Consider the following 23,293-nt stretch of genomic DNA (forward strand, 5'->3'; position numbering starts at 1 on the left):
ACATTTCTGAACAATAATCAAGGTCCAGGTTCCCTTTCCCATTTCTCCTAAAATGGTGAAAGCAACAGAGCTCTTCACACATAGATGCTCACTTTTTCACCCTTCCCAAAACTCTGTGACATAAGTTAGAATGCAAGTAAATGCTGTCAGTTGTTCACATGCTAAATTTTATAGCTAAGCTTACATTTACTAGCTAAGGGCTTACATTTACTAAACACTAGCTATTGCTAATAGTAGAAATCTTGTTGCTAACTGGACAAGGTTTCTCAGTAGCTTATCAAAGGAGCTAAATTAACTGGCAGCTGACATGATAGTTAAGTGATTACTCAAAACATGGGAACCAGGGCTCAAGTTACAGTATACTGTGTGTATTCATAGTGTCACTGCAGAGTGATACAGCGTACATGTGATATATGTGAAAAAGAGCCCAGGTTTGAATTGCACATTCATAGTTACCATCTTGAGTTTTTCCTGTCTCTTCCTGCTTAAATGTGGCCCCCAGGTCCAAAATTGCTATTCAGATGTGTTCTTAATGTGATGTGAGAGTTACAGGCATTATTTCAGTTAGTAAATGCATATGAAGCAATTATAAATTCAGTTCTTATCTTAACCATTCCTATTTCTTTTTTTGGCCCATCTATTATGATCATAGCTGATAACTCAGAAAAAGTTTTAATAACTGCCATGGAAGATGATCCTATTTCCCCCTGTGTATTTCTCAGAACATGCAAGAGGTCACTTTCTCTGCTGCACAGAAGACTAGCAAAATAATATCTGCTCTGTTTTCGCTTACATGTGGAGGAGGCAGCCAGTTTTTTTATCTCTGTTATTAGACTAATTACAAGAGCACCCACTACTTCCAGATTGAGTTATGTGAATCGTTGACACAGCACTTGTAATTTAGAAAGTGCTTTATTTGTATCTTGATTAGTCTCACTAGAAGCTTGGGAATTAAAGAAGAATAGACTGGCTCAACACTTGAGTGTGGGCCTCCAACTCCATCTTCAGCATCCTGATAGCCTGCATATTGGGTTTGGTAGTTGTTCTGCCACTCTGGCAAGGTTTTCATATTTCCCAGGTGGACCTCTCACCTTAGAAACCAGTAGAAGGGTAAAAAAAGGGAAAAAAATAAGAAAAAGGAAAAAGATTCCTTTTAATAATTTTAAATATTGTAGAGCACGACTACCCCATTCCAACCCCTGCTCACTTGCCTAAGCAAAGACATTGTCACTTTGTTTCCAGGCAGCTCAAAAATTCTGGCTTTAGATTCTTTGTCCTTTTCAAACTCCAAAGAACAACAACAACAACAAACAGACCTGGCATCAGTACTTCTGGGCTAATCCCTCTTGTCTCAAGCTGCTGACTCAGCGGCTCCTTATTTCAAATGTCCCAGGAACAATGCTATATCAGGTGTTTTAGGGCATCCAGGGATGCTTAAGATGTTGACTCAGTGAATCAGATGCTGTTACTAAGTTAAATCCATAGGTGGGATGTTAGCAGAAAGCATTTTGGGGTGGACCCTCTCTGACCCCTAAAAGACTAGGCTCTTTTCCTCTACTGGTCAACAAACTCAATTCAATTAACTGATTAAGAAAGAAAAAATAGCTTTCCCCCATTTCATGTCTTTCCAGTGTGCTGGGACTATAGCTCTCAGAATTCCCAACACATGTGGACGATACTAGATTTGAGACACAACACTCAGAAAAGTGAGTCTGCATACCTGCAAGCTGGAGTCATACAACTTGTTCCACCATGTTCGATAATGCTGTTTCTTTGTACATATATAGCAGGGATGGGACCAATGGTGGGCATCCCCAGATAACTGCAAGGGTTCGAGAATTCTGGAAAGGGACCCTTGATAATAATTATCGATTTTCTCCCTGCCTCCCATGCAGACAATCTAAATTCCTTACAGCATCACCTTACAGTGGTGCAGGTTGAAATTGCAGGGTATCAACTATCTGGTCCCACTTCATTAAGAGACATAGGGAATGGCAGTTATAAACACAAAAGGCTCCTTTAAGCTTGAAGCTGGTTCCACAGCATAGATCAGATGCTAATTATGCTGCCTGCTCTAGGGCAAACAATGCTAATTTTACTGTCACTCCTACTTCAAAAGGTTGTTGTAGGATTCAGTTACCCTAAAACAGGGGTCTTCAAACTTGGCCCTTTTGTGACTTGTGGACTTCAACTCCCAGAATTCCTCAGCCAGGCATGTTGGCTGAGGAATTCTGGGAGTTGAAGTCCACAAGTCATAAAAGGGCCAAGTTTAAAGACCCTTGCCCTAAAACTAAAAGTCCTGTAGAAACACTCCAATCTAAGTTTATAGACCTTATGCCAGTACACAAAAAGAGCCAAGCAGCAGGGGCAGAATTTCCAGAGGTTGAAGTTGGATGCAGACTCTGATTACACAAGTTCCCTGTAGCCAAATCTTTATTTATCGGACAAACTTTAACCGGTTTAAGGGGCCATACAGCTTTTTACAAGGAATCTTGTACTTACATGGACAAGCATGCATCTTACGCCTATATGGGGGAACAAATTAAAAAAATGCTTTATGCTGTTCTCACCCAATAATAATCCTCAAAGGACTATTATAACTTTTTGTGTAAACTATAGTTTGTCTTCAAATACACGGAGGCATCTACCCAAGATGTAATACTCTTTTTTTAAAGTTATGCAAGCTACATTAGCAGCTTAGGTATCAAGAAATTTACCTATTTAAATGAAATTAGTATCTTAGGGAAAATTGGCATTTTGTGTTCTTCCCCTTATTCTGGGCTCCTACATGCTGACCAGAGGAAGGCAAATGATTTAATCCTGTCTGTAATACAGCATAATTCTGCAGTGAATCAAGGAGGATTTGTGATTCCCAAACATTATAAAAGAATAAAACTAGATGAGTAACAGTATGTGTGTTTGAGTATAATGGGACACATATGCAAGTGCATGTATGGATAAACACTGGTCAGAAGCCACATTCCCACATGATAAATTAATATTAATTGGGGTTAATAACTACTAATTAAATTGTATATAAAACAGTCTCTCACACCATTAATAGACCTCCTATGCACACAAATCATACAAACATAAACATAAGTACTGATGTGGATACATGCGGTCTCTACCCTCCAAAGCCATGGCCTTTGTATGCATTTTCTAGTTTGCTCCCTGTAAGTGCCTCATTTCTCCAAATACAAAATGATTTTTCCTACTTCAGAGATAACTGAATGGGAGAAACCCTGTCTTCCTTTTATTTATTTACTATGTAATTTATATGTCACTTTAACCCAAACAAGTTTTGAAACAGCCGAGTGACTAAATATTTTGGGTAAATACAGTAATTAAGACAAATGAAAACTTTCTCCAATTCCCCACCATCCCCACATCTGTCTGTCTCAAGAAATCCTGCCCACTTTGCATCATCCATCACCCAATTCTCTTCCTGGCAGTCTTCAGCCTCCAAAAGGTTCCCTCTCAACCCCACATTTCGTACTTGACTATGAAACTCTGGTGCTAACGCCACCTACCCTATTGTCACTAGTATTCTCCTTTGTGACCACATGCTGTTAGAAACATGTTCTGGTGCCGTTTCCCATCACCAGCAGCTTCTTTTCCCTCTTAACAGCCTTTGATTCCCAACTGTGACTCTCAGTTTCAATTCACAGTCTTCCACAGTTCAGCTTGGACTCCACCACCACACTCCCGCCCCTTCCTGTCCTGCTGGGCCCTTCTGTTCTGCACTTGCTCCCTAGTGAACTCAGTTATTCCGAGCCACTAAGTCTCTGATGCTCCAATTTGGCTGTGCTGCATTCGATCCTTTTGGCAAATGTCCTTGAGCTCCGCAAGCAGGAAGTATGTCCCAGACTCAGCTGGCTCTCAGTCTGAGAGCAGGATCACTTCAGCCAGAGCTTTCCCTTGCGATGCTTCGGGGTCTGCACATGCTACGCAAGCACATCCCTACAGCATTTCAACACAGGGCTTGCATGATTACTGCCTGTGGGGTTACCTACCAGGGCCAAGTGATCCCAGAACTTTCCAAGGCAACAACCTTTGCCCTCAGCCAAACAGTGAAGATGGAACATACCAGGGGGCCCGCAGCCCCTTGAGCCATTTGGGCAGCACCATGGGGCCAGAGGAGGCTGGGTGAGTGGGCAGGGTTTGAAGCCAGTGGGGAGGGGAAAATGCAAGAGTGGGGGGGAGAGAGGAATGCAGTAAGTGCTTTGGAGAAGGGGTGAAGTAGTGGGAGACATTTCCCCCTTCAACAGTACTGACTAATTTTTCTTAAGTGTTCTTATCTTAGCCGGTAATCAGAGTGAACAAAATTGGGAGGAAGGGGGGGGGTGTCTTGCTTTTTAGGGGAGGATGTTATAGTAATCTGGAAATGAGAAGAAATGAACTAAAAATGTAACGAGGGCAAATCAGGAACTCCAGAAAGTTGCTTGTGTGTGAGAAAGGGGATGAGAATGAGCATTTTTGACAGCTTGTGCATCTTATATGATTAAGGACTGTGCATTAATTCTTCACAATACAAGATTATTGAGCATTATGTGAGTATGATGAATGCAAATACAGTGCACATTTTTTTGTTTTTCCCCATATATCAGTTCAGTTGTAAAATACACACACACACATCAGTAGCCCTGTAAAGCAGTCTTAGTTGAGAGACAGTGACTGGCCCAGGGTCACCTCAGGAGCATCTGTGGTTGAGAGTAGACTTGAACCTTTGTCCCTTCCTACTCCAGCTTTTTAACCAATACACACATTTGCTTTCATTTGTTCTCTTCCTGGAATGTTTCTAGCTGGCTGCTACTATTTAGAGATAAGCTCTGGCTTTGTGAGAATAAATACTTACCTGATATGCTGCAGAGGAAGAACAGTTGGGATGGTGTGCATGTGTAGTTCGTAGTTCCTGCAGAAAATTGTCCAGAGAAGGAAGTATTAAGCCAGTGCTGACTCTATTATTAGGCACAATAAGTCCCCTCTCTAAAGTTCTTTTTTTTCTTAATTATTAGAGATTCATTATCTACATTTGTATGAAATATGCAGTTTAACCTGAGTGATAATCATCTTTGCTAATGAATGTATCAGCTCTTTCTGTGACTTCATTGTGTCTATATATCTGTGTCCCCATACAAGATTCTGTACACATTACTGTGTGTATATATTACATACATTTCATGTGCTCATCCATGACAGTATGCAACATTTATGCTTTCAGTATTGTAGAAATGATAATGTATGTTTCCTCACAGATTTATAAAAATCTACATTCTTCCAAAGAAATTGCACAAGACCGCTGGGAAATATCTCTAGTGCATCTTTCTCCAAGCCAATGCATTTAGTTAGCTTCAGCTCTCAGAACCCAATTCTGGGGAAAGCTGTTTTAATTTAAGAAGCTGTTTTAATTTAAGAAGCAGCACAGCTGCTTCTAAAACATTTGTATAAAGAATTTTAGAGAGGTTTGATTTTAAATGCTTGCATTTAGGACAAGGGTACCTGAACTATCTTTTCTATTCTGTTTCTCTGAGAATGTATATTTTGAAGGTATCTTTTCTCATTTTGTTCTCTAACTGCAAATCAAGAACTTTGAATCAAAATGTATAAATCATTTTTTGTAGCCTTATAAGGAAGTTTAAGTTATCGGCTCATCAAGCATTTAATCTTTTCCTCATCCCAGCTCATATGTACCTAGCTTAGCATTCTGTGACTTTGCCAAAAATGCTGTTCCTTTAAAAAAAAAAACCTTGCATGAAGGTTTCCAGAAGAAAATGCATTCAGACGAGCAAAAATTCTTTTAGGAACCTGTCTGCTTATATGTATGAATGATGTACGTAGGCATATATTTCCAGGAGTAAGAATTACATATTTGTATGTATATGTAATTGTATATGAAGATTGTTCTTTGAGAATAGGAAAATCATATGTGATTAAGGAAGGTAAGGATCCTGCTAATAGAGGTGGTTCATAAACCCCACTGATTTCAGAGTAACTTACACCCAAATATATCTTCATAGAACTGCAACTCAGGTTAACAATTTAATATACCTTTGTGCTTGAAGATAAATCTCATTCCACAAGCCTGCTATCAACTTCTGAAATCAAAAACGTAGAGCTAGGCTATAGCACCATATAGGCAACATAATTATAAGCCACATTGCTCAGAAGTAAGAGCATTCTCAGTCCTGACCTATGTACCAGGATGTTTGCAGAAAACATCTCCATAGAATCTGTCAAGGTATAATAAGCGCAACAAGATCCAATATTTCCAGATAATGCTAAGCAACTATCAGACCTTATTCTGAAAATAGTAAAGTGGAATAAGAACATTCACAAGCTGGCTTTTATTGCATTCAGTGGAGATTTTGATACTAACTCCCTTCGCTCCAAGGAAGACTAGAGTTTTATCACTCTGCCCCATTAACAAAATTTTATAAGGTGTCTGGATGACAGCACTTTCATTTATAACCCTCTTTGATTTTTCTCTTACAAGGAAAAAAAACGATTAAGAAGGAAAAGATGAAATACATCCACAATGTCTTTCAGTCAGTAGTACAAGATGCTAGCTATCCATCTGGATAAATCTGCTGCCAGAATTGGCACAGTTGCTTCACAGGAAAGAGCCTTGACTGCTAGACTAGATTTAGGTCTCTCAACAGAAGTCAGACAACCATAGTTCCTGTTCATAAAAAGAGACTTTATAACAAACTCTTTTTTGGTGTGATGTAAGATTTCCAGAGTTGGGAGCAAGGCTTCTTTTCCCACAGAATTTAGGCAGAAGGACCTCAGCAGGTGTTTGCATTTGACTTTACTTGAACTCAGATGCTTGGCAAGGTCAAGGTTGGGGAGTGCATGGATGAAAGTTATAAATGCAGGCTGGAAATGGAAATTGTTACCAGTTGATGGTGATCCAAAGGAGAATTTAGATAAAGTAAAAGATTATTACTCTTTCTTTTTTTTTGCCAGGAGCAGCTTTGTTGGAGACATATGATTGGTTGATCTCTGCTGAATTAGACTGAAAAAGGTAGATTAGCATTCTGGCTTCGCAACTGCCCAGGAGATGCTTCTGAGAAATCCACAGCAGGGCAGGTAGTTGCAACCGTAGCTGAAGCAGTTTCCCCAACCAAATGTGTTGAACCTGGGCAGCTTTTGCCCTCACTGGTTGAACTAGGGGCAGTATAGTTCAGCATGTTTAGAACCCAGAATAAATAATTTAATTGCACAAGAGATGCAGATACAGAAAATATATCTTATCAATTCTGTGTCACCTGAATACTTCATTTGTCTGTCCTATTCCATCTTTGTAGTGAAATACCATCAAACTGACCAGAAACAAAACTTCTTTTGTTCTAGGAACATTTACCTAGAACATCTGAATGTAGGAGACGAGGAGACTGCACTTGTGGGTTGTTTTTTTTAACCTATCGCAAAAGTGGAAATTTATGGTGGAATCAATTCTTGCCTGCAAGTTAGTACTGTGGAACAAGAGTTGGACTGTGCACGTGCGACTAGTCCGAACGAAGTGCTCTGCACGTGCTCCGAGGAACTCACAACCCCTTCTCACAGCCCAGAGTTTTACTGGCTGGCCCAACCATCTGGCTGGCCTGCCAGCCCGCTTCCTGCAGTGCCGTGGCGTCGCCGGGTGCTCTTGTGCGCAAGGGGTTAAGCAAGCGTGCCGGCTAGTCGGCGTGCGCTCTCCCGCTCGCTCCAGCGGCGGCGTTGGACTAGGTTTCTGCTGCCAATGAACAAGGCCGGCCGGTTGGCCTGTCTGTCGCCTATTCTTCTCCGTCGTTGTCTCATCTTTCTCTTACCCGCGGTGCCATGATGTGAGTATGGTGCAGCCCTCCCGCCGCCGCTGCTACTGCTGCTACTGCCGCTGTTGCGCCCCCCGCCCGCCTCCCCATTCCACCGCGCGCCCCTAGAATGTGGCTGGGCCCCGCAGCGGCGGCTGGGAGCCTGATATCGGCGGCGGCACCAGAACCATGGCCCGCTACGACGGCGGCGGGAACCAGCAGCAACAGCCGGCCCTCTCGTCAAGCTGGCCGGCTTTGGGGCCCCGGCGCCGGAGCGTCTGGTACATCTACAGGTACGGTAGAAGGACACAGGAGCACGCCGATCGGCGAGCACCCGGCCGTGGGGCCCGGGCTCGCGCGACGGCCGCAGCGGCGAATGCTTCCTCTCCTCCCCCTTTCCTTCCCAAGATGATTGCCATTCACGCTTCGCGGGCCCCTCGCCTGCGCCCCATTCATTCCTTCGCCTCGCGCCCGCCCTCCGCAGCCCATTGACGCCCGCGCGCCCGCCCGCCCGCCATTCATGCAGCCATTCAGTCAGCCATCCAGCGCAGCTGCCGGCTCGGCTCCCAGCTCGCGCCCTCCACGCAGAGCGCTCCCCCTCCCCCAACCTACTCTATGCATCCGGCCATTCAACCTGCGCGTGCCCGCCCGGATGGATGGATAACGAGTGGGACCCGCGGGCTGGGGGTGCAGGAGAGATGCTGGCGGTGTGTGATGGGTTGAAGGTGCCTGCCAGAGACGTTAGGTATGTGAGCGCGCGTTCATACTGTGTGGGTATTAATATGCCTCTTCTGGAAAGGAGTCGGTGTGTTCAGGGTGTGCGTCAGTAAGAATGCTTGCATGTACAGATGCAGCTCTGCATATGGATAAGGATTGTTGGGTGTTTTCAGTTGCTTAGAATTTTTGCTTCTGTAGAGGATGCTTAAAAATGTGTGGGAATGGCTGGCATGGTGTCTGTGTGGAGGTGTGCTTTGTGCATGAAGACTTAGGAAGCTGGAAAGCAATCCAATAACCGATTCTGGGTGTTTGCCGTGGTGTGGCCATGAATCCATATATTCCTGTGAAGGCTTTGTGTATGTGTATGTACATCTGTGGGTGTGTATCTGCAACTGGGCATGCATGGGTATCGTTCGCTGTATGCAGGTTTGCTGTTGATTTATGCTGTTGTCTAAACTATTTAACATTCTGAGACTATTGTGGACAAGAAATGAAAATATGCACGTATCTGATATTCATGCATTATATCTCTCTCTGCATACTCTCTGTATTATAGCTTGTTTTAACCTCTATAGTGGGACACAAAAGCTTAAACAGCAAACCTGTAAAGCATGATGTGCTAAACTAAAATATGTTTTTATTGTGTATATGTGTACATTAAGGCAGCACATTTCCATCCAGTTTCGACATCATCCTGCAAGGTATCATGTTAATGTGTTCTTTTATACTGTTTTATGTGTATGTTCTCTTCTATGTGGGCACCTGAAGACGTGCTGAGTGATAATGGAAAAATATTTGAAATACACATAGCTTATGTATATATACAATTGGATGATACCTTTTTGATGCTTTGTTGTATTTGGTCAGATGTCAGTGCCGATTCTTGCATGTATATTTTAATTCAGATGTTTCTCTAACACCACATAACTTAATATGCAACTTAATGCAGGCCTGCATTGACATTTGAATATGACACAATCCATACCTGCTCAGATTTATAGTACATTCATGTTACTCTTTGAATACATAAACCAACTTTTTCACATTTTTCATCTAACGATGGAAGATAGCACTTTCCCATTTTAATTAGAAGGTTGAGATTTCAGATCCTTTTACATTTAGACTGCATTGTTGAAGACTGCAGTGGCGGGAAGCTCATCTGGTTGTATCTTAGATTGGACTCTTGAGAATGGAGAGTTTCTAAGGCCTTGTTCAACAAGGGTTCACTGCATATGATTCTGTCAGAAATGGAAAGCTAGTCTATCAGTTACAGTTTGCTATATCAGGATACTGAGGTGGTGTGTCTAAATACATGTGGCCTGGAGGACTTTTTAATGAAAACTCACCAATCTATTTGCAAAAGTACTCTAGTTCGACGATACACCTCCTTCAAAACTGTGATTCTCCAGAGGTTGCTGAGCTTTAGATCTCGGCAACTATGAGCCAGTAGGCCTGCAGTGAGAATACAATGAATTATGGTTTAGAGACACCAGAAAGTCCTAAAATTCCCCATTATAAAATTGATTATTGTGCAAAAGGAAAAGGTTTGCCTTCATACTCATGTTCCATGCTTATCGCCAGAACTTCATAGTCACTTGCTTTTTCCTCCCGTTTTTATAGAAGCTCAAAGAATTGATCTTCACTGTAAGAAAGATCCTTTCTGACTCCAAGAAAGATCTCATGGAAACCCATATAGAAGTAGAGGCTGGAGTTCTCGTTTGTTTCTTTTTAAATTCTGGAAATACTTGGCGAATGCTAAGCATTAGTAAATATTGGATGAGTCTAGATTTGTGCAAGGTTTTAAGGCACTTGACAGATCATATGTTCATTTCTGAGCATAGTGAGCTATGCTGTTATATATATTGGTATACATATCAACCTGGTACCGTTGAAAACTATGGGAGTTACAATGTAATATTTTTGGAGGTGCCAGATTGGGTTATATGTGTTCACTACAACTAATGCTCTCTGTCCAGGAAATCTCATTTCTTTGCAACAGTTGTTGCCTATGTGAGACAGTGTTAGACCCTTTTTAGAAATATTTCTGTAAGTGAAATATATTTGAGAAGAAGGACATATGTGCATATCTGCATAAATTAGGAAGTCTGCATCCTTCCACTTCATGTTCACCTCATATATATGAGCTTTTTTAATCTTTTGTTTGCCCCAATACTTGTGATCCACCAAAGCAAATACAGTCTGGCGGGTATGGGTTTGTTACGCATAATGTTGAGAAATTCTGTTTAATTGACCTTACTTCCCTTTATAGGCCAAAATAATCAGTCCTTCAGTGTAGGATCTTAGGGAGAGTTATTGACCAACCCAAGTCTTGAGACCAACATTTAAGTTTAATACAATTTACTGTATATGTATTAAAGAGATTAATTAGTTTCCCTAGTGATACACACAATCAAAGTGCATTAGTAGAGCAAAAGAAGCCTTCCATAAGAGTATTTTTTTTTTTTAGAAATCAGAGATTTGGTGATTTAATCTCCTGGTTTTGGTCATCTTACCACTCTTGAGATATAATTCAGTTGCTACTTAGTCTTAAGCCTTTTCTAACTCTCATCACATTTATTTAATTCACAGAGATTGCCCTGTTTCTTTAACTCCTACTTGGCAGCTTGAAGTTCTTTTTCCTTACTTTTCCAGTTAATCCTATTTATCCACAATTTGGTTTTTACCTTTCTGACCTCTTTGTCTTGTCTGTTGTTCTATAAAATTTCTTATCTTCCATGCTTTTGTTACATATTGTTGTATATAAAGAATTAAATAATTTGAAAAAATAATGCATTAATAATATGAATAAACATGAGCAGAAAGAAGTAAAGCATGGGTAATTTACAAGCCTATCTATGGCCTGTAAGGTGTTTGATGTTACTCATTTAGATAACATCAGGCGTAGGAGGGGGGGCAGAAGTAGAAAAAAAAGCAAAAATACTCATGAGTTATTTAACATGCTGATATAGGGGATTTCAGTGGGTGACGTGCTGATAGGGGATGTCAGATATACCATAGTTGTTATAAGAAAAATAGTATAACATGTATAACAGCTGGAGTTCACACTGGCAGAAGAAAACTTTATGGACTTGGAAGGAAATCTGATGTCTTGAAAAATTTAGCAGTGCTAATGATCATTACCACTCCAATTGTAGAAATGGCACTTAAGCAACTTGTGCCCTTTGTCTGAATTCCTGCTGAGGAGTATTTTTTTTTCTTATTTGGGAGAATACCAGCTTTGACCACACAATGAGACAACCAAGTACAATACTTTTGTTCTGTGCTGTGGAGTTCATCTGTGACTTTAAGCTTTTTTTTTTGCTGTACTTAATGCTTTCACATGGAGCAATGCACATTTTGTTTGAAGGCTTGGAGCCCTGTGGAAGGGTAGGGGATGTGCAATGTTTGTAAAAGCTATATCTGCAGCCTGAACTGATTGCATTGCTTCTGCAAAATTGAGAATAAAGGGAGTGCAGTACCATGAATATACACAGTTATATTCAATGTTCTACAGTTGTTTCCTGGAGCAGCAGACTAGGTTTCCTCTATAGAGTGACGTCACATTATAAATGCATTGTCTTGCAATTTTTATATTAGCCATCCTACTTATTTTAGTGGTGAAGTCTCATGCAAAATATATTTGCAGTAGGAGATTGTGGTAATTTGTTATACGTGTACAGGTAGTCTTCGATTTACAACAGTTCACTTCAAAGTTATAACAGCATTGAAAAAGTGACTTGTTGTTTTTCAAAGTTACGACCTTTGTAGCACCATGTGATCAAAATTCAGATGCTTGGCAACTGGTTCATATTTATGACTCTTGCTGTGTCCCAAGGTCATGTGATCACCTTTTGTGACCTTCTGACAAGCAAAGTCAGTGGGGAAGCCAGATTCACTTAACAACTGGGTTACTAACTTATCAACTGCAGTGATTCACTTAACAACTGTGGCAAGAAAGGTTGCAAAATGGGGCAATATTCACTTAACAAGTGTCTCACTTAACAACAGAAATTTTGGGCCATTGTGGCCATAAGTTGAGGATTACCTGTATTGCTAAATCTTACATCTATAAATCTGGTACAGTATGTCTCAAGTAGGCAGTAACAGAGACACTCCTGTATGATGCTAGCTATTTTTGCAGTGAGGTATAATGTATGCATCTTGTTTTGCGGTGACCCTTTGCGCCTTCTAGTGTTTCATCCCTGGCTAGTGAACGAGTAGACTATTTGCATTTGTAGTGTGGGGCTTAGTGCAGCCAAAATTCTGTGCAGTGTCTTTGGAATTCTGGCCAAAGCAATGCTGTCTTCATTGGCTCTGGCTCACCGATGCTATTGTTTTACAGAGAGCAGGTGCCTGCTATGTTTGCACTGTCAGGGCTCAGTGTAGGGAAGAGGAAGAAGACAGAATTAGAGCCTGCAAGCTTTGCAGACCTGGTATACTACAAATTACATACCTGCACAAATGATTCTACGTTGGCAACATATGAGTAACACAGGGCCCACAGGGCTCTTCTGATTCTTTATGCACTGGGCAAGTCTGAATTGGGAGTTCCCTTTAACACAGGGGTGTCAAACTCAATTTCATTGAGGGCTGCATCAGCATTGCGGTTGCCCTCAGGGGGCCGGGTGGGTGTGGCCAGGGTGGGTGCAGCCTACTGGGTGGGCATGGCCAGCTCTACATCATCCGCGTCGAGGGTACCTATAGGGGCCTGGGCAAGAGTGGGACAGATCTGAGGGTCTCTGGCAAAAAGGTAGCGGGGCAGGTGCCAAGGCATGGTCTACTGGAGGAGCCTCACTGTTCCTCTCAGGTCATGCGGATAGAGGGGGCTGGATGGTGACACGGAGGTCAAATGCCCAGCCTGGCCCTCAAGCACCCATGGCACTAAGCCCAGCCCCACTTCCCCAAGGGGGCGCCCAGCTGCACTTATCTCCTCCTCAAGACTGCTGCTCCTGTGCTTGCTCTCCTTAGCCAGGTTGCTCATGATGGGTACGAGAGCAAAGTCAAAAGAGAGGCCCAGTCCCTCTCCATGTGAGGAAACCTGGCTTTGTATCCAAAGCTTCCTTAGCAATAGGATGGGAGACCCCCCCAGGATAGGCCAAGAGAAGGGGGCAAGGGGATGGTGAAAGGGCAGCAGGACAGGACTAAGGCAGGACTTCCCTCAGACTCTCCCTGTTCTTCCTTCCTTCCTTCCTTAGAATGGTGGGAAAATATTTGAGATGAGGGAGGAAGAAAAACAGGCAAGAAACGCAGCTGGGAAAGTGTCATCCTTCGTGAGGAATGAAGAAATGCACCATCGCCTGGAAGTGGCCAGCACATGACCCTCGCCTACTTCACATATCCGGCTTGGTGGGCTCTGGGGGAGGGGATGCCACAAGCAGCATGAGAGTCGATGTTACGTGCGCAATGCTGCCCAGCCCCCAACCTCCCCAGTTTTGGCAGGCAGCGGGATGTTCTTCTCAAAGTGCTGAGAGGCTGAGCCGGGTGACATGAATCTGAAGAGAAGCACAACACTGCCCAGCCCCTAGCTTGCCTGAAGTAGGCAGGGCCATGTGCTGGCCACTTCCAGGCAATGATGCGTTTCTTCATTCCTCACAAAGGGTGATACCTCCCCAGCGTGCACGCAGTTGGTGGGGCCAATGCGGCATGGGCTGGTCCCTCGCTGTTTCCAGACGGCCTTGTGGAGCTAAGACTGAATGCGTTTCAGCATAGATGGCCACCACAAAATTGTACTTGCCAGGGCCAAGGCAGCAGGTGCCGTTCCTTCACTGTTTCCAAGATGGGTTCGTGAGCCACATGAAATTACTTCATGGGCCGCATCCGGCCCCTTGGCCTTGTGTTTGACGTGTCTGCTTTAACATCTAGATGACTCCTAACCTGTCCTATCATCTTTTTCTTTCGCAGTGATTACATCATTAAAGAGAAGACAGTGCTGCTTCAGAAGAAGGACAACGAAGGATTTGGCTTTGTGCTAAGAGGGGCTAAGGGTGAGAGGGGGAGTTAAGGTCATCCATGGAAACTAGGGCTGTCCCTAGCTGTTTTGACTGATTATGTAGATGGACATTCACAGTGATTCCCCACCAATCTACAACGCTTACAGCAATTGTGGATGCTTCTAGGAAGAGTCAATAAAGAATAAATAGTTCCCATTGGAACCATGTCCTTTTCCCCTAGGTATTGTGGAGCTGTCAGCAGATGCATCAGGATCAACAGAAATGGGTGGAAAATGTGACTGTATGGAACTTGGTTTTCTAACAAAGAAGTCCAAGTTGGTGGTTGGCTAGAACCTTTCCTTTTCTCCCAGATAGCATGTGGAGTTCAATGTTGGATGCTCAAAATGAGGGGACAAAGGAGTCGTGCCTATGCTCTGAGGCAGTAGAAACTGATTTGTATGCTTGAGACAAATTTGATTTCATTTCCTAGAAGGTTGGTATGACAGAATTCCAAAGCCAGGTTCCAAATCCACGCACTTTCATTGGCTGTAAGTCTTCCCCATCTTCCTAAGGACTCATTTCCAGATGCATCCTTTCACACCTCTCTCTGTTTACAGCGCAGACCCCAATTGAGGAGTTCACTCCCACACCTGCTTTTCCTGCTCTTCAGTACCTGGAATCAGTGGATGAAGGAGGTGTGGCTTGGCGAGCTGGTCTCCGCATGGGTGATTTTCTCATTGAGGTAATGGCTTGGCACAGTGCTAATACTCCTCTTTGGATTTCTTCGTACAATATCTTAGCACTGTTAGAAAATGACCTACAAATTTTCAGTAAGGTAATGTCAGAATATGGTTGCTAGCCAGTATAAAGTGTCATGCAGTTTTATGCTGTGTATATGTTGGAATGGACATGTATGAAAAATGCAGAAAGGTTTGTTCTGGTTAAGCTTACAAAGCATTTGGAATTGTCCCAGAATTTGGAAGAAACAACAAAATGTGGATCTCACAACAAAAGATAATTCCCCAAACAACAGATGGTTCTCATATGAAATGGATGAGGCAGTAGCACACTGGGAGAAAAATGCCAGGATATTTGAGAAAAAATGAGATTGGCTAAGCTTTGATGGATTGGTCAAGTACTGTTAAAAGGTATAACTGATCAAGTGATATTTTAAGGTGTGGGAACTGTAATCATTTGGAGCATCACAGGGAAAGAGGTACCATATGGGAATCCTATCTGAATTTCTCTCAAGTTCGCACCTGGTCACTCAGACTTTGCATGGCTGTGTGAACATATAGAGAAATGAAGTTATACACCTGCATTTGTTTCTATGTGACTCAATATAGACATACTGGCTGCAGAATTCTGGGAACTGAAGTCCATGTTTCTTAGAGTTCATAAGATTAAGAAATGCTGCTCTGTATATAAAAAAGCAATATATAACAGTACAGGTGCTTTCCAGGTCTCACTACAGTAGTATTGTGTTGACAAAGATATATGGACATACATCAGTGCTTATTTAATCAACTATATTGGATCCCAAATTAAAAAAAAATCCTGTTATTCTTTGGTTGCTATTTCCATGGTGTGGTTTCTGTTTACCTCCCTGAAAGTATACATTTGCATGATAGCTACTAGTGAGGTGTGTTTTGGGGAGGATTATAGTGCTTCATGAGGGATATGAATTAATCAGTGCATTCTGAAAATTCATGATTTTCATTACATCCTTCCTACACACTCATGCATGATCCTCCAACCAACAAGAACAGATCAAAAAGAAGAATTCTGTTGGGTCAGACAATAGAATTTCATTCTGTCTATTTGCAGCCCTTTCTTTTCTCAAAGTGTGCAGCCATTTGTCCTCCCCTTAGGAGATAGTACCAGTGGTAGACTGCTCTGTAACATGGACGTTTCAAAAGACTTCCATGAATAGCATTGTTTGACGGATTTTCCTTCTGTGAATCAGCGTATAGCTTATTTAAGATAACCTAAACCAAAAGTAGCTGCTGGTGTTTTTAAAAAAATTAATCCTATCAAGTTAATTGCATATCAGGGGAAAAGGTTGCATAGATTAATTCACTTTGTTCTGTGTAGTCATTTGAATACATGCAAGAAGATAGTTGGAGCATGCTTGCCGTAAAGAGAAATAAGGTAACAAGGGCACATGATCCAAAAATTTTGAGATATTCTCTGCTGTCCCCAAAACTCCACACCCACATGGATAATGTCAGTTTTTGTTTCAGGTAAATGGACAGAATGTGGTAAAAGTTGGTCATAGGCAAGTTGTCAATATGATTCGACAAGGGGGTAACAACTTGATGGTAAAGGTTGTCATGGTAACACGGAATCCTGAGATGGAGGAAGCCATGAGGAAGAAAGGTACCATTCTGAGATTATTCCAGTTGTCTTGAGTGGGGAAAGGAGTCTTGATGAGTGTGTGTTATCCTGAGGGGGCTGGATATGGAAGCAGGGGAGAGATCTGTTTTGCATGCAGAAAGATTTAGGATTAATTATGGCATCTTCTGGATTGTAGTTGTTAGCAAGTAGTATTTGCATTCTTTGAGAAATGAATAGACTTCATTACCTTTAAGAAGAGTGCTGAGATAAAAACATGAATTTATATTCACACAACGTAGCAAACCAAGTACATACAGTCACGCCATGTGCCAAGTTTTGTGGCTTTAATGACTTAGCCATGTTATGTGAATTAAGGCCATTCAATGGTTTTGTACTTTAATATATTGTGTAAACTCCCCAAATAAATTTATTCAAGAACCAAGTTAAGCAAGCGTTGTGAACCGAACCAAGAATTCTTTTCAAAAGCAAGGAGGCAAGTGGGTTGGGGAAAAAGGTTAGCGGTGAGAGTTGGAGCAAGTCTGGATCATCGGACAAAATCCCAGACCTACTGCTTTTTTTTTTTACTTTAGCTGCACCACAGCAGACAAGACGATTACCCCCTCCAGCCATCTCCTTGCGTTCCAAATCTATGACATCGGAATTGGAGGAAATGGGTAAGGATGCCAGTGATTTGCCATTTTCAGTACCAAAAGTAGGGGGGGGGATTGTCTTCTAGTGCTTCCCATCCCAAACTGATGATACACACACATCCATTATAGGAGGGGAAGCTGCATCATACTGATTATGCAATATAATCTGTGAACTTGTATTCTTCTGTAACTTTTGTAAAAAAAATAATAATTATGCTTTGGTGTGAACACTAAATATAATTGGCCAGAAAAGGCTTTTGAATCATTTTGAATCTTTTACATTCAACATACCTTTACTATTTACTGGAATTAATGCATGCCAAGCTTATATATAACAATAGGTTTCCCACCCTTGTAACTACAGAATTCAGTGCCACCTCCCCTGGGCAAATACTCACATTTTCCTTGATTCACAAGCCCCCTTCTCTACAGGTAAAGTTTACAAAGCTGCCCAGAAGAAGAGAGCAAGGGAATGGAAGCTGTTACTTTTTTCTCTCATATATTTACAAAGGAAAAAAGACTAGCAAGGTGGAGGACCTAGGGAAGATTCCCAGTGGATTTTTACTGAGCTTTGATGGGCATTCAGTCATGACATGCTATATTCAAGTTCTGGGAGAAATTTAGCATGGTTCAAAGTTCATGAGTGTTATTCCTATACATGCTGTTCATCTAAACGGATTTTGAAATTCCTTTTCATAGAGAACAGATGCCTCAGAGCAGACATGTCAAACACAAGGCCCAGGGGCCAGATCCGGCCCGTGAAGTGGTTTCATGTGGCCCCCGAAGCCATCCTGGAAACAGTGAGGGAACGGCCCCCACTGCCTTGGCCCTGGCCCAGAGACCCTCCTTCCGCCAGAGACCCCCAGATCTGTCCCACTCCTGCCCAGGCCCCCATAGGCCCCCTTGATGCGAACGATGTAGAGCTGGCCACGACCACCCAGTAGGCCATACACACTCTGGCCACGCCCACCCAGTAGGCCACGCCCACCCTGGCCATACTCACCCGGCCCCCTGAGGGCAACCGCAGTGCTGATGCAGCCCTCAGTGAAATTGAGTTTGACACCCCTGCCTCAGAGCATTCAAGAGGACAGGTGCGGTAACCTAAAAATGCTCACAGGAATTCTGTATAGATGACAAAAACTACAGAATAGAAGTAATCTGGACAAATCAGTAAACAAATCAGTCTAGGTCTAGGAGAACCTTCTTTGTTCATTTGGGGAATATATTATGTCGTAATATCCTTTTGAGAAGATTCACACAGACAATTCATACTATAGTTTTTTGATATCCCACTTAGCATCCCATAGGGACTGTTTGAAGGCTATCCTGTATAGGTGCTTAGCCATCCTTTTCCCATATGGTACCTTCCAGACGGCCAGACAGATATTCAACCATTATCTGTGTAGTGGGAGTTTGTTTTGACACTGTGGAAGGGTAATCGTGGGGCAGAGAGAGAGATGGAGATTTCTTTCTTAAAAACATGGGAGACTATTCTGGTAGATCTTCCACATAGAGAGGGTCATGCTGTGAGCTGGACAGGAGCAGTATTTTTTGCTTCTCTTTTGTCACCTTCCTCTTTATTTTTGTTCATCCACTGCTGCCTGGAACTTCCAAAATCTTGGTCTGTCACAGTGGAGAAAGGTGAGCTTCTGCCCCCTTGCCCTCCAGAACTTTGCTCCAGCCATAGCAGAAATATTAAGTGGATTATACATGTACATATTACATACATACTCACACGCTTCAGCCTGTCACTTTTGAAACATTATTATCTCCAGTTTGATCACATCTTGGTTCCACCCATTGCTGTCATTAATGTTTTTGGCTTGGGAAAACAAACAGTCGAAAGATAGCCCACAGGAAATTATTTTGTAATGGGGAAATCTAAAGTGCTAGAGAAACATTGCGAACTAATCAGAACATATGTCTATGTAGATAGTCTAATATATTTACAATTATTTAACAGTTTTACTTTTTATTTTTCATTTGGCACACTGCAAGCTTTTCTTTTTTTTTTTCAACTCCCTCCGCTCAAGTGGCTAAGAATGCTTCCTTTTCTATACTTGGTTTTATTTTTAATTAAAACTAGGCTTCTGACTACAACCCTGAATAGCAGAAATCCTAACCTCCTTCCTGAGCGGTAGACTACTTAAAGCTTCAGTTCCATCTCTCCCCCTACATATTCTTCCTGCTGCCAGGAAATTTCTGTCAATTTTATCAAAATGTAATGGAGCTTCAGGCCTCCTTCCCAGTTATCTGGCCTGCCCAAGTGAAAATGCTAATTTTTTTCCCCTCTTGCTATCTCCCTCCCATCATTCAGTCTCCCCTTGGAAGAAGAAAGCAGGTGAGTGTCACACATTTCCCACCACTCCACACGCACCCTGACCCACCTGCTTCTCTCTCATTAACTCCTACACCCAATCCTGCTCTGTACACTTCCCTGCCCCATGCTCTTATCCATCGCTGCCACCCACTTCCATGCACAGAGCTTCAGAAGCCGGTTTTCTGTGACACGTCAACACCAGTCTGCATCTCGCACTCCCACTGTCCTTCCCTCCTGTCGTCTCTACAGATTATGAACCAGCGATGAGCACTGATAAGAAGCGGACTGTCTATCAGATGGCTTTGAGTGAGTCGCAAACTTACCTCAGCACAGTAAACTGTACATGGAAAGGGTGGGGGAGGGGATATCTGTAGAGATTCTGGGGTGCTTGCTCACAAATAACTTCATATAATCTGTTGACTTGTATAAGATGTACATGTCACTTTAGTATTTGGTGACCATTTATGTTCAGTTATTATTGCGGGCCAAGGATCCGTAACTTTTTAAAGTATGAGACATCCCTGTGTGGTGTGTCATGCAGTGTCACAAGGGCCAAAATACTACCTAAATCTAATGAGATTTCATATGAGATTTTTCAATATTAGGCTGCCTCATAAGATTTTAGCAGTTTTTATTTTTAAATAATTCATTTTGAGTGTTAAATAAGACTGTTAAATAAATCACAGCAACTAGATTGTTTACCTACTTGCTATGAATTGAGGTTACATTTGGCTTTGGAGTAGATTACCTAAGAGTTACATGCTGAAAAAGCAGATCAATTCAGGACCTAAATTTGATTTATTTCTGGCTTAGATGCTCATATGGACTGTAATAATGCTACAGAGCAAGCAGCATTTGGTTCAGTCCATGGAGTTAAGAACTGTTTGGGCCTCTATTTCCCAGGGATTGCAGGATTTCATTCTCTGTACAAAAATGCAGCCCAAAATATCTGAACCCCAATGGTAACACCTACGACACCCCTGCAAGCAGTCCCCTGTATTGCTTGCCATTTCTCAAGAACAAATTTGAAAAATACAATAGGAACCAAGCAGGGAGCTTTCCTTGATATGGCAACACTACAAATGCATTTGAGAACTATAGGCAAAAATACACATTTTTTTCAAAGATTCACAGAGAGGACTTGGGAAAAATAAAAAATAATTACAAGGTGGGCTGACAGGAAATGAGTTCATCATTGGTGCTTTCTAGAACACAGTAGTTTGTATAGCAAACACAATTCTTGTATAAATACTTTTAGTATGGGAAGTCTTATTGGGCAAGATGTTATAAGGGTTTGGCCATGTTTAGAGTTCTTTTAGTCAGATATGTCAGTTGTGTCCATGTAATATCTGTCAACCTATACTAGGAATATTTATGGTCTATTTTATTGTTCCTTTGGACATAAACTAGATTTCTAATACTGTAATCCTTTTTATTTATACCAGGGATGGGTGGCATGTTGGAGGCCACACCATTTTCCCATTAACATTTCAGGAACCAAAAAGGTGAATGAGTCTGGGACACCTCTCCCCCCACATCTTCTACCTTAAATGTCCTTGCGTGTTCTCTTTCATTCTTGTATATCCATTCTGTTGTATGCTTTTGTACATACAGTGTGGGATTGCTGAAGAGAACAGAGAGCTTTTAACCTGATCCTCCTGCTTCCTTCCTTCACTTCCCAGCCGTAGAATCACCATGTTCTCTACTACTAATAGCTGTTAGTAAACAGCCATTTTTCCTGCAAGTATTCAGAGGTGAAGGCAAATAGTCTTCTTCCATGAATCCATGAGTGCTCCAGGAAACAGTTATTTGTTCCTCTGCTACCTACCTGACAGCTGATCATTTGGTTAGTAAAGGAAGGCAAGTAGAGCTCCATAGCTAGGAGCCACTCATAGCCCTAATTTTACTAAACAATGGTTGAGACAAACAGCATTGTTTGTTTAGCCCCTAACTTAAATTTAGCCAGATTTTTTAAAAAAATTATCTTGAATATGTACTTTTTCCTTCAACATTTAAAATGTATCAACAGGACTTGGGGATTCTAGTGAATAGTAATTATAAATAATAACAGATCAGATGGAAGTGAAATCTGCTTACTTTAGCATAGACTTAAATTTTTAGATGGAGAAAAGGAACTAAAGTTGTATAGATTCTGTTAAGTAGCAGCTTATAAAAAGAGGAATGATGGTTAGAGCACTGACTATAATGTTGCCGTCTTTTATGATGGCATTTCCTCTTTTTTCCTCACTCTCTTTTGCAGATAAATTAGATGAGATTCTGGCAGCAGCTCAACAGACAATTAGTGTGGGGGATGGGTGTGGCAGTGGAGGACTTCCTTCCTTGGGGAAGACGCGGGGCACTGCGAAAAATTATTTCTCCTCTGAGGTAAGATGGACACTCAGATGATACAACTGTGGAGGATACCAGGTTTTCACTAGGCCATGAGGTGTTTTCCATTGAAGGGATGTGGTGGAAATGGTTACAGGCATTTTAAAAATGTTTCAGAGGGTTGCTTTGGATTTAAGCAGCACACCTTTAATATAACATTTAATGCAGCAGCATGTACATTTGTATAGAAGCTGGAAAAAACTGCATGCTTAAATAAATAGAAGAAAGTTATGTGTTCATATGAAATCCAAACCATTCCTAAATCATATTTGAAGCATTTAATTATCTGCTGTCTGTCTTACTCAAGAACATGGACCTGAAGAAGATGAGATCTTGTATTGCTTTGGGTTTTTTTTTAATTGCTTTGAAATTCTGCTATGATGAGTGAGAAAAATAGAGATAAAACATATTACTTTTAATGCAGTTGCTAATATTTTTCTTTTCTTCAGAGCAAAGGTTTAAACTTCAAATGAAACATACTAAATATATTTATTTTTAATATAACATAGACAACAGCCCTGTGAGATTTGAGGTGGCCATCAGTCTGCTCCTCTTTCAGCATGTTTTCTCCAACACTCATGCTTTTATTTGGTAGCACCGCCATCTATTACTTGCTGTTCTGTTGCTTCCACAGTTCCTTTTCTACCATGGCTTGTCCCCTCTTTCTTCTCCATTTGTCAATATCTTGATTAAAAATTAAGAGTGGAAGGTATGTTCAAATATAAATCTTCAACTTACAAGCTCCAGGCATTGAACCATCAAGTAATATCTCAACCAAAGGAAGTGTTGTGTGACAACACGACAGGCCTGTGATTTCTCAAGTAGCCTTCTTGAGAAATAAAGATTAGTTCAACTTGCTGACACTTTGTTTTGAGAAGTGTACAAAGTGAGCAACAAAAGTTCCGCCCATTACCATTCGCTGTCATTATTGGTTGAATGCCCCTGGAAGCAGCATCTGATTAGTTTTAATTTTAATTTTAATTTATTAATATTTCTATACCGCCCTTCTCCCGAAGGACTCGGGGCGGTGTACAGGGCAAGAATAAAACACAGAGATTTACAAAAAATAAAAGATAATTAAATACATGCCCGATTAAAAATACAGTTAATACATAGTAAAAAACCCCAATAAAAATAGTAAAAAACCCCACCAAT

The 23,293-nt window shown here is 41.6% G+C and overlaps 1 protein-coding gene across 1 annotated transcript in view; it reads left to right on the forward strand.

The window, feature by feature from the left end:
- SHANK1 (SH3 and multiple ankyrin repeat domains 1) overlaps positions 1 to 23,293 on the forward strand; it is a gene marked incomplete at its 5' end in the record, with an annotated part of 69,117 nt that overhangs the window by 35,656 nt on the left and 10,168 nt on the right. Inside the window, 7 exons of the mRNA XM_083376226.1 lie at positions 14,415 to 14,497; positions 15,061 to 15,185; positions 16,687 to 16,822; positions 17,371 to 17,454; positions 19,748 to 19,771; positions 20,000 to 20,056; positions 22,011 to 22,135. Of these exons, the coding sequence (XP_083232352.1) occupies positions 14,415 to 14,497; positions 15,061 to 15,185; positions 16,687 to 16,822; positions 17,371 to 17,454; positions 19,748 to 19,771; positions 20,000 to 20,056; positions 22,011 to 22,135 (634 nt within the window). The remainder of the gene's footprint in view (positions 1 to 14,414; positions 14,498 to 15,060; positions 15,186 to 16,686; positions 16,823 to 17,370; positions 17,455 to 19,747; positions 19,772 to 19,999; positions 20,057 to 22,010; positions 22,136 to 23,293) is intronic.

This window comes from Vipera ursinii (assembly GCF_947247035.1).
Source record: "Vipera ursinii genome assembly, chromosome: Z".
NCBI lineage: Eukaryota > Metazoa > Chordata > Lepidosauria > Squamata > Viperidae > Vipera > Vipera ursinii.